This window comes from Myotis lucifugus, unplaced genomic scaffold (genome assembly GCF_000147115.1).
Source record: "Myotis lucifugus unplaced genomic scaffold, Myoluc2.0 scaffold_42, whole genome shotgun sequence".
Lineage (NCBI taxonomy): Eukaryota > Metazoa > Chordata > Mammalia > Chiroptera > Vespertilionidae > Myotis > Myotis lucifugus.
In genome coordinates this window covers 26,507-38,999 of record NW_005871090.1, presented here as the reverse complement: position 1 = coordinate 38,999, position 12,493 = coordinate 26,507, and the positions used below count along the sequence as shown (strand labels likewise).

The 12,493-nt window shown below is 38.0% G+C and overlaps 1 protein-coding gene across 1 annotated transcript in view; it reads right to left on the bottom strand.

Moving 5' to 3' along the window:
* Positions 1 to 12,493, bottom strand: part of PLCB1 (phospholipase C beta 1) — a gene marked incomplete at its 5' end in the record, with an annotated part of 130,601 nt that overhangs the window by 96,210 nt on the left and 21,898 nt on the right. Inside the window, 3 exons of the mRNA XM_006087989.3 lie at positions 1,469 to 1,601; positions 10,993 to 11,102; positions 12,275 to 12,379. Coding sequence (XP_006088051.3) covers positions 1,469 to 1,601; positions 10,993 to 11,102; positions 12,275 to 12,379 — 348 coding nt within the window. The remainder of the gene's footprint in view (positions 1 to 1,468; positions 1,602 to 10,992; positions 11,103 to 12,274; positions 12,380 to 12,493) is intronic.

The window sequence follows — 12,493 nt, the reverse complement described above, 5'->3', positions numbered from 1 at the left end:
TTCTACTATCAAAAGCAAAGCACAACTGGGGAGTAGGGGAGGACAGGGGAAGGTCAAGGGAGAAAAGAGAAAAAAAGAGACATATGTAATACTCTTTGTAATACTTTAAGCAATAAAACAAAATTTAAAAAAAGCAAAGCACAAGGTTATTATCACTCACATATTTAAATGACTTATTTATATTCCAGAAGCACTCAAAAGTTTGTATTTACCATATAAAAATCTTCATTTGAAAATATCACTTCTTGTTCCTGACCAAGTCGTCTCACTGTTACTGATCTCAACAACCTTCTTGAAAGCATAGGCCCCAGTCATATCTCATACACATCTAATATGATTTGTTCTTTTCAAAACCTCATTCTCCCCCATGAGAAATACTCCTCCCCTCCCAAATAAAGAGTCTGGGCGCATTGGTGGCATGCACTGGCATGAGGAGGAAGGGAGGAGGCATGAGGCCACACTTTCATGGAAGAAAATCCCTCTCCCTTTATTCAGTTTATTGACCAATTCAACAAAAAGTTATTAAGTACATGCTATTCCCAGGCTCTTTGCAAAGGAAACATCAAACTGAAGCCTAACCTGGGAACCCTACCATATCCTGGGGAAATAGGACATGTGTACCACTGTAGTTGCCTAAAGCAGTCTCAGACAACACGTCAAAGTTAGTTGCATAAAAATCAAAGGATTTTCCTGAGAAGTGAGACATGAGTGTAGCTTTGGTAGGAGCACAGAAGTTGAAAGCAAGTATTTTAGGATCATAGGGGACTGTGCCATTCCGGACATCACCCTTCCCTGGCTATATGACCTTCGAGAAGCACCTTGTCACCCCAGAACTGCAGTTTTAGTCACTCAGACAATAGGGCAATCATGGAATCTACATTGCTAGGCAGAGACTAAGAGTTCAATGAGATAATCCACATGAAGGGTGTAGCAGAGTGCTGGGCACCTGAGGAGCGCTCAAGGTTATTGAAAAGTAAGTTGGAGCCTTGACTTGGTGAGGAAGAGCTAAGAATGAGCTTCTAAAGCATAGCTGCTTACAAGAAGTTTGTAAAACAGCCACTTTTAACTTTATGCATTTTATTCTTCCTGTAAAACAACCTTTGGCCCTTGAGTCTAAATCTGTTTAGACTGCCAGCAGACATAATCCACCACTAAATAAAGACACCAGAAACCTGGGTGATATTTTGTTGTGGCTTCATAAGTCATCAGCAGAGCCAGATAAGCACTTAGGTGTCTTTCTTGGCATTTACTCACTCATTCATTCATTCATTACTTCATTTGTTCACTCATTTATTCATTCATTCACTCATTCATTCATTCCTTTATCACACATTTCTGGATCCTTCTAAGTCCATGTGCCCTTGCTCACATGATACTGTAGGTAACTGCATCATGCTATCTCCTTTGTGGCACGAACAAACGAGAGGCTCTTTGTCAAGTTTTACAGCTCTCTTTTCTGAGGTTTTACCTGGAGCAGGTTGGCTGTGGATGGCCTGGGAGGGAGGTTTGGGTGCCAGGGATGTAGTGTGATTTACTCCATTTTCTGCTGGAGTCGTCCCGGCTTCACTCAGAGCTTCTGACGATGTTTCCCCAGGATCAGGCTAAAATGGTAAACATCCTTTCATTTCCCATATTTCTTACTGTTTTGTTATTACTTTCTTAAACTATTTGATAGCATTGTATTTGAGCTGAAATTAAAAAAAGAAATTCCTTGTCTCACTTCAAGGAATCAGTGGAAGTCAGTTCTTGTGACTTTATTTCTCCCTAGCCTTTTTCCCAAATATTCTTTCTTATGAGTTGAGTAAAATAAGCACGAAATCCTTTCACATAACACTGGAAATTATGACAGAAACCAAAGAACTAGAAATGTCAATTTTATCAATTTAATGGAGAGACTCTTAGGATCCAAGTAAACAAATTTCTAGGAAAGAAAGTTCAGAAGCTAGTATTTCAGTTGCACTGAATTTGGCTTAGACAAGTAGAGAAAAATGTGCAAAATTAACTACAGCAGAAGTGGGCTCCTGCCCTCTAGTGGCCAACCCAAAGTATTACAACATTTTTCTTCACAAGTAGACTTTTTTAAACCAAAATTTTATTTTAAAGTAATATTTATATTATTCCTATTTAAAAATTGAACAGAAGTGACTTCAAAATATGTTGTAAGTGTAATAATAAAAGGATAACTGGAAAGGCCATTTTCACAAGTTTTACAGAGGAAGAGTTGCTATTTGAAATGCTAATTGAATAAGTCTACATCCTGCCCTTTGAAAATTGAATGTGATGATCAAGTAATAAAAAAATAAGCACACAATACAATAAAAGATGATATATTGTAGAAGTGTATACCTAGAACCTGCATAATTTGTTAACCAATTTCACCCCAATAAATTCAATAAAATCAAAACAAAACTTTACAGCACTATAGAACACTAAAATGTACGGAACTTAATTGAGTGGTTAGTATGGTAAGTAAAGGGTCTTGCAAATACCAAATGTTTGACTGGGTTGTTGGAGATGCTGGGTCATGCCATCCTTGCCAAAGTCATCTAAAAACTGTAGTCCCTCCATGTAGTGGTTAGGATAACAGCATCTCTATTTGGACATCAGATGGGTAAGGGGCAAAGCCACCAGTTTTTCTGGGTTTCATCTGCAGAAATCTAGTCTATTGGAATAAGTGTGAGAAGTGAGTGTGGCTTTGTCTTTTGGCTTTGTCTTTCTCTTTGTCTTTCCCTCAAAAAAGAGCTTCTTCAAAGACATATATAATTTGTACCTTCAATTTCTATTAGCTGAATAAAATAAGATAATGTATCTGCCCCAAATTTCTAAGAGATTTGGTTCATTTCTGAAAACTATATCCTGATACATTCATCCTTAAGTGTTTAGGGATGAAATATGCCAGTATTTGCAACCTTCTTTGAAATGCATCAATATAAAATGAAATAGCCCTAGCCAGTTTGGCTCAGTGGTTAGAGTGTGGGCCTGAGGACTGAAGGGTCTCGGGTTTGATTTTGGTCAAGGGCAATACCTAGGTTGCAGACTCAATCCCCGGCCCGGGTCAGGGCGCATGTGAGAGGCAACCAATCGATATATCTCTTTCACATGGATGTTTCTTGCTCTCTATCTCTCCCCCTCCCTTCCACTCTCTCTAAAAATCAATGGAAAAAATATCCTTGGGTAAGGATTAACAACACAACAAAAACCCATGAAATAATGAGTGGATAGAGGGATGGATAGATGAATATATATGTGATAAACAAATGCATTTAATTTTTAAGTATAGAATCTAGGCAATTGCTATTTGATGTTCAGTATACAATTCTTTCCAGGTTTGTGTATGTTTGAACATTTTCCTAATAAAATATAGCACAACTTTTATGTTTTGAAGCCTATCAGGAAGAGTTAGAAGCAAAAGACAGCTTTAAGCAGATAAATAAATCCATCTCTTGAATTCAGCATTTGCAGCTTCTTGATTTACCAAGTAAAATGATTCTGGCTTTTATTGCAATTAGTACCCAGCATGTTCCTCCAGCGGTAACTGGAGCCAATTGGAACATGGAGCCAACTGATTCTTTACACAGCATGAGCCATGTCACAATATAAAGAAATAATCAGCATTCACACGGTCTCACTTTGTTGAAACATTAGTGACAGTTGTAGTTTATGTAAATATGTGTGAATTTGTATTAATGTCAGTCTCTCCCTCCAGACTGTCAGGTCTATGAGAACATCCAATTTTTCTTCTAATATATGTTCATAGGGCCCAGCATGGTGACTGACACTCAGTTGTATTAAAAAATTATATTGAATAAATAAGTGAATTAATAAATCCACATTTTCCTGCTCACATATAATCAATAGATATATTGCTAATGACAAAATCCTGTAACTAAAAACCATATAAATGTTATGTTAAAATAAGAAAAAAATTGTCTTTAAATAAATGAATCAATGAATGAAAAATAAAGATACTGCTTTACTCATAATTGCAGTTGTTTATTTAGGAGGAGATTAAAGATTAAAGGCCATAGCTCTGCTGAATATTTCATATGTCTTATATATGTTTCTGTTCCAGCCAACTTTAATTTATTAGAAATACTGTTATGGTCTCCAAAGAATTCAGCAGAAATAAACTATTGGCAGTTAGGCAGAAGTTATGGATTCCTTCAGAGAGAACGGAGACCAACGCCGCCTTTTGCATTCATCTCGTGAGAATGAATGTTTCATAGTAAGTAAGCCAAATCATTTGGCAAATACTTGTTAGAGATGCAATTCTTGGGTCTACCCCAGACCTACTGAATAGGAAACTGAAGGTGGGGCCCAGCAATCTGTGCTTTAAGAAGTCATCCAGGTGATTCTGCTACATGATAAAGTCTGAAAACCTTGCTACTCAAAATATGCTCCACAGAACAGCAGCATCGCCATCACCTGGAAGCTTGTTGGAAATGCAGAATTGTGTGTCCTGCTCCAGACCTAATATATCTGCATCTGCAATGTAACAAGACCCCCAGTTTAAAATTCGAGAAGCCCTGGTCTAAAGCAGAGTGGAAAACTTTGTCCTTGAGAGTCACACTTTTATAATCTCTATGTCATTGCGCACAGCGTGGATGACAACATTCAAGTGTCTGCATTCATCGCTGTTTTAGACAGAGGAACCGGAAGCCACTCTTGAGTCCATTGACATTTTAAAAATGGAGACTGTATATTTGTCCTGATGGGGGTCCAGATTTATCCAGGGCATCCAATGAAAATGCCTTGTAATCTCCAAAGCCACACAGAAATGAAAGGGACAGTGTTGTTACCTAAAGGCCAGCTCCTAAAAGGCAAACTCTCTCTTCCTACTTTATTGGATGCTTTCAAGTTCAGGGGCTGGGAGAAGCTATTGTTTCTATGAATTAGTATTCAGCTACATTATTATTGGAGGAGGAAGATTTTCATTTAAGGAGAATAAAAAAATGACCAATAAACCTCATCTTTGATTTTATCACCAAGTTCTTGAACCATGGACGAGACTCAGCTTATTTGCTGGAAAAATTAAATGGCCAACAAGGCCTTCCTGAGTTCATTGCTGTGCCCTTATGAGGTAATCACCTTGGATTTTTGCACCATAGGACCTTTTCTTTTCAAATAATCAAATTTCTTCGAAGGTATCCCCAAGGTACCATACACTGAATTAGGAAATAAACTATAAGCTCACTGATAAGAACAACTTTTTAAGTCTGACAACTTAAAAACTAGGCCTCTTAAAATAAACGAAATGCTAGTATTATCAAACAACTCTCCCTTTCCGGCACAAAAATGTGGAGATCACTCACACGCCTGCACTGGTATCATACACGCAGACAATAGAGGGAACTCCCGAGAACAGAAACGTTGGCCTTGAGGGCTGAGTAAGGTTGGGATGTCAGGTACAGGCATAAATCAATTTTTACCTTCGCTTTACTATGTTTCACAGATGTGTTTTTTTACAAACTGAAGGCAAGATCTCTTGCCAGCAAAAAGAATTATGACCTGCTTTACTGCGATACTCACTTTGTGGTGGTCTGGAACCAAATCAACATACCTCCGAGGAATGCCTGTACTCTGTCTCAGACCATAACTTCCCCCAAGGGTGGAAATGGATGCTTGGTGACTGAATGTAGCCTCTGTAACTTGGAAGTTTAGAGCTGGGAGATAGGTATGTGTATTTTGGCCAACAGCCAGTGTATAATCTGATCAAATAGAATCTGTATACAGAAACCTAACTTATTGAAAAACCAGTTTTTATAATATCCAGTGACTTAAAGGGGGAAATCTTGACATTTGATTCAACAAAAAGTTCAGTTCAAAAGATATTACTATCAAAGGTAAAGGTCTTGTAGTCTGTGCTCAGTCATCCAGGTAACCTGCTGCAGGGGACAGGAAGTGAATGGAGGGCTAGTCCTTACTGAAGGTGACTAGAAAGCTGGTTTTGTTACTGAGGTGCATGGTGCAATGCGGTGCAGTACAGATCTTTGCTACTCTGTACAGAGTGCTCTGGAACAGCATTCTCCCATCACTTGGGCCTGTTAGTTTCTGAGCCCCAGGCCCCACTCCAGACCCACTGAGTCAGGATCAGCATTTTATCATTAAACTTCGAGAAGTGGTGGTGTAGAACATGAGTTCTGGAGCCAGATTGCTTAGATTTCAATCCCGACTCTGCTCTTTACCAGCTGTGCGGCACTGGGTGATGAAGTTAACCTCTCACTGCCTTACTTTTCCCATCTGTTAAATGGGAATAGTAGTACTTAAGACACATGGATTTTTAAAGACTTAAATATGTTGTGAAATTAAAGGGCTTAGAACAGTACCAGAAACATAGTAAGCACTCAGTAAATATTTACTTTTATTCTCCACATCTTGACATGTTTTAGCAAATATTGCATTTGGAAATTATTACCAAATAATATTTTGTAATAGATACACTAGATAGTGACTTTTGTCTCTTTACAGGCATATTTAAAAAATAAAATTTAAAAAGTGTTACTGATGTCTCATTAGGCATCTCTATAACCATGTTAAAGTATTAGGGCTGTGAAACATTTTTAGAAATTAAAAATCTCTTGGTAAAAAGCAAATGTACCTAGAAAGCATGCTAGCAGGATATACAACAAAAATTTTAACAGTATCTGCAAAATTACTGGGCCTTCTGTGTCTTTTGTTTATTATTTTTAAATGACTTTTTATTTAGAGAAATAGCTAAACATATTATAAAGCCTTTGTTATTCAGATTGGCAACTTTCTACAACTTTACTAACCCACTACCCTGAATAACAACTTTAAAATAAACCCAGCAACTGTAATCTCTATTATTCCTTAACTTCCCAAATACATATGTTAAATATATATATACACACACACACACACTAGAGGCCCGATGCACAAAAATTCATGCAAGACTAGGCCTTCCTTCCCCTGGCTGCCGGCACTGGCTTCCCTCCGGCACCCGGGACCTGGGCTGCTTCCCTCCTCTGGCTGCCTGCAGGCACCTGGGACCCGGCTGGCTTCCCTCTGGCCCCGGCTTCATCAGGAAGGATGTCTGGAATGATGTTCGGAAGAAATCTGGTCTAATTAGCATACTACCCTTTTATTATTATAGATATTTTTTCACATGATATGAAATAAATATCTATTGTCCAAAGCATGGAAGAATTTTCAATTTTCCTAGTTATTTGGTTTGCAAATTACTCTATGAAGATAACTTATTAGACTACTACAAATGTGGGAATATTTTGCAGTGCAATGAAGTCTTTAATTTTCAAATAGATATGACCTTTATAGGTACAAGTTAAAAGGATTCTACTAAAAACGTCGTTGCTGCTAAAATAGTGTCTCCAGTGCCTGCCATGTCCTAGATAAAATTTTCTTCCGAGAAAACCACAGCTCCTTATGTTCAGTGGCCTCATTCAAAGGACCGTGCATTACTGCAAGACAAGATGAAGGGCACACTGGTGCCCAGAGGTGGGAAATGACTTTTCTTTCCTACTGTTCCATGGTAAGGGCAAATGACTTTTTTCTTGAATTTCAAAAATGACTGCAATTATAGGCTTAGACATTCCAAAGGAAAAAATTTGTATTTTTTTCTCTGTTAAACCATATGGACTCTATCTGATTCAATGTCTTTAAATTATTTCTAAAACTGAAAAGGTCCAAGTTTTCTCTAAGTTTAACCAACATTATACATTTATTGAAAATCCTTTCTGATCCACCATTTTTTTTAGAGGAGAAACAAAAATAAAGTTGACCTAAACTTCTAGTGCATTTTTATATCCAGGGCTGTTTTATTTTCCCCAAATAGCTTTTTGGCAGGCGATGTCTTGCAAAGATAAGGCTTTGAAAGGACAGCAACGTGAAAGGACCCCTGCAACCTCAAGGGCCCCAGGTCTCCATTCCTTAGTGACATTTCTTTGCAATTGAGGGAGAGGGGGGTTAAGAGATCAACAGAAGGACTTGTATGTATGCATATAAGCATACCAATGGACACAAGACACTGCGGGGAGGGGGGGGGTATGTGAGGGCATGTGTGTGTGTGTGGGGGGGGTAGGGGAGGCCAGGGGAGGTCAATGGGGGAAAAAGGAGACATATGTACTACTATTTGTAATACTTTAAACAATAAAATAAAATTTAAAAAATATATAAAAAATAAAAAGAAAGAAAGAAAAATAGAGAAAGGGTTGCTCAGAGGCACCATCAGCAAAATGTCCCATTCATTATGAGACCTTTACCCCAAATGCTGCACTACATACGCCGAAGAGGCTGGTGTCTTGAAAAGTTCTCCTCAAGGAAGAGCTTACTCCTTGGAGAACCTGGCTAACAAAGAGGTAGAAGTTGATGATATAAAAAGTCTTGTTTCTAAATAGTGACAAAACGTGTAATTTCACTTGAAAATGTTTCATTCCAACTTCTATTTCTTAGAAAATAAAATATATCTAATTGAGTATAGAGACTCCTGTTTTCTAATCAGAGAAGGATGCTATGAATAGTAATTTATATCTATATTAACTGTACTTGCCTTGAATTAAATTTTATTAAGTATGGTAGTAAGCACAAGAAGGTAAGAGAGAAAAGTTTCAGAGCTTCTGGTGGATTTCTAAGGAGAGCTTCTAATTTCATACTGGTGTATAGATGAGCAAAGCAAGACATTCTGTAGTCTTACTTAATCTTTTCAAAGGCCATTGGAAAGAAAAATAACACACTCTTATCTCTGAAGAAACACCCAGATTAAAGATGTAACTATTGGCAAACATTTAAATTCTAGTTCCCAAGCAAAACATTCAATTTATAATTTAATGATAAACAGAAGCTATTTAGCCTCGCTGGGTTCTCTATAAGCAGAACTGCACACAGGGGATCTTGAGTAAATGATTTGTTGAGAGTATGCGCTCAGGAGAAAACTGTCAGGAAGTGAGGAAGGCAGGGTACACAGGGAGAGAAGATAAGTTAAAATGTGGTCTCAGCCTTAGCCTGATCCAACAAAGGTGTGTGTGCGTGGCGGGCGGGGGGCGGGGTCGCTTTTTGGGAGTGCGAATTGCAACACAGAAGTTGCCCACTCAATAGCAAGGCACCTGAGTTATTCTCCAGGATCTTTCAGTCTCTGGGCATGGACCACTCTATTCCAGGAATAACTTTCCAGGCATCTCCAGAGAAGGTGGCTCCCATCAGCCCAGGCCAGTCCTCTGGAGAAGCCTGGAGCTGTGTGGGTTTGCCGCCCACAGCTGCAGCAGCCCTGCAAAGGAGATGTGGGCAGGCCACCAACAGCATCTGCTTGAAGCTTACAAAGACACCTTCTTCAATGGGCCTGCATAGCAGTGATTGCTTACACCAAGCCCTCAAAATTCAAGCAGGGGCCTCAGGTGTTTTTTGTTTGTTTGTTTGTTTCTAGGTTTCCCTCTGCAAATGGTAAGCCTAGATGTCAGAGGCACAAGCAACTCGGAAGTATATTCATGTCTGCCATTAGGCATCATTTCCTGACAGTATAAAGTTTCCCTACAACCCCATTTATTGCAAACTGCATATAGCATTATTTATGAAACTTCCCAGTCTAACCTGAAATTTCATCCCAGAGGATGATGTATCTATTGGTCCTGCAGTGTAAACGAGAGACTGGAAAATCTTACTCATATGTGAAATATTTTCCTTTCATTTCATTTTTCTCATGTTCAGTTAACTCAACATCTTAGATTTAAAATTTATGAAATTCTATACAAAACCAAGGAAATAATCATAAATGTGCTAAAAATTTACATGATAGTCATGGAAGATCTGTTTAAAATAGAGAAGCATTCCAAATACCCAATAAGAGGGGAATGGAAATATAAATCATGGTATAGTTACATGATAGAAGACCACGAAGTTACTAAAAGTCATACCATAGAATATTTAATAACATGGAAATATTTGCATTAAGTGAAAATAAAACATGGATTGTGAGTACTATCCCATTTTATGAACGAGTATAATTGTACATAAAAACTAGCTGTATGGGATCCCATATTTAGTGTTACCGCTGGGTGGCTTGGACATTTGAATTATAGGTGATATCTTTAAGACTTTCTTTTCTCCTTTTTATTTTTAATTTTTCTATGATAAACCTATGCTTCCTTTAGAATAAGAAAAGGGCTACTTAATAGATAATATCAACTTAAGTGGATTTGCTATTAGTTACAGTTATCTAAACAGTTTTCAAGGTTTCCCCCCCACACACATAGTTATCCATTTTTCTTATCTTTTTCCCCTGAATTTATTATCTGAATATTCAAATAAAATATGAAAATAGCTATTTTTATCACTACTTTTAATATTGAGGCTATCTCCAATAATCATTAAATAATATTTTACTTTTTTAAAAACCAAAGGATCTCCAGTCTACATAGAGGCTTGATATTTTTAAACTTCACTTCTAATATTTCTAAACCCTTCCTTAATTATTCTTTACATGGTGATATGTAACTTAGAATAATATACCAACTGTTTTAGGAATACATATTTTAACACATAAATATACAATGTAATAATAATAGCAAACACCTTATGGCCCATACTACACACCAGGTATTGTTTTAAGTACCTTATGTATTGTAATAAATCACAAAAGCACTTTGAAAATCCTATACTTGAAATTGAAGATAAAAGAAAGTACTAAATGACTTGATAATCATCTTCTTTTATAAGTGCCTTAATCATCTTTAATTAACATGAAATCATCTAGAAATTTTCATATGAAGCAGCAAGATGTGTACTGTTTCATGGATCACAAAATAAGACACTGGTGGTAGCCACAGGGTACCAGAAGAGACTGAAATATGAAAAATTCAGTTAATCATCTGGTTGTTTTGTGAGGTGATGATGAACTCCATCAAGATGTTTTCCCAATGTGCTGATTTCTTCTCCTGATGTGTGGTATTATATAGGTAAAGCCAGCAATGAGGTGTGGAAATCACCCTTAATGTCATGCATAAGATTAGCACTCCCTCTCACCTCTTTCTTTACGTCTTCTTCATCTTCCAGTGTCAAAGCAGCCAGTTGCTTAGCTCTCTGCTCCATCAGATTCACATATCGAATTGGATTTGACAAAGCTTCAATCACATCTAAATAGGGAAGAGACGTTTTAGATGAAAGATCTTGGAAGTATTGATTATCCACCATCCATCCATGCATCCATCTATCCATCTACTCACCCATCCACCTACCAATTCATCATTCATTTTCCATTCTTCCATCTACCAGTATAACTACCCACTCATTCATCCAACATTTTAAAAATGAACAAGAGTTAAGACGCTTTGCTGAAACTCCAGAAAGAGAGCCCTCAATGGAGGGCAGCTCTGAGAGCCAAACACGACAGGCTCCAAATCAGGATGTCTCAATGCTCCATATTATTCAGTTTAATTTCAATTTCATCCATTCCAGGGACCTGAGTTTGGCCCAAATGATGTTTCATAAGTGGAGACATTTCACATAAAAAGCCTGTTTTCCAGATGGTTGAAACAACCAAAAGATTTGGCAATGTGGGTCTAGCTGGAGTGAATGTGGCTGCCATCTTTGGGTGGGGCACATGCTTCAAGTTTGCCACCGTCTTTTTATTTTTTTATTAATCCTCAACTGACGATATTTTCCCCCCATTGATTTTTAGAGACAGTGGAAGGGAGGGGGAGAGACACAGAGAGAAAAACATCAATGTGAGAGAGACACATCGATTGGTTGCCTCCCGCATGCACTCCGACCAGGGTGGGGATCCAGCCTGCAATGGAGGTACGTGCCCTTGACAGGAATGGAACTCCCAATTCTTCAGTCTGTGGGCCAATGCTCTAACCACTGAGAAAAACCAGCTAGGGCATGCCGCATTCTTCACTACTCCTTAGTATATTATACCCAGGCCACTTATCACTGTATATAAATTTATGATCCCTTGTTGATATCATCATAAGTTAACTTCTCTAAACTTAGGGTTCCACGCATTAAAAGAATCAGGGTTCTAAAACTGGAAAGGCAAAAATAATTACACAGATCTGTATAGACTGCTGTAGTACCAGGCAGCATGAGTTAGAAAGTGTTGGGCCCATGAGAGTACTACTACCAGTGGATAAATAGGCTCAATAGTTTATTGAAACTTGAACTAAATTAAATTAACACTTGTTCATAAAGGCTTGAGCAATTTACTTTCTAGACATAAATATAAAATAGAGGTGACTCTGAGGCCAGGACCTCCTATCTTTGTTTCCACAAAAATATGGATGAGCCGTTTGATTAGGCGGTTTACCTGCATAGGTGTCTGGAACGTAGTCTTTCACCTCTATGTAGACAAAGACAGCTGGCAGCATCAGAGGCTGGTTCCTCTCATTCCTCAGACAGATGTAGTGATAGCCTGGAGGGCGACAATAATACTGTTCATCACATATTTTCTTCACAATGTTCGTTAGCACACAGGAACATCTATGTGATAGAAGTGTTTATTTTAGGGGACTTTGGATGACAAACA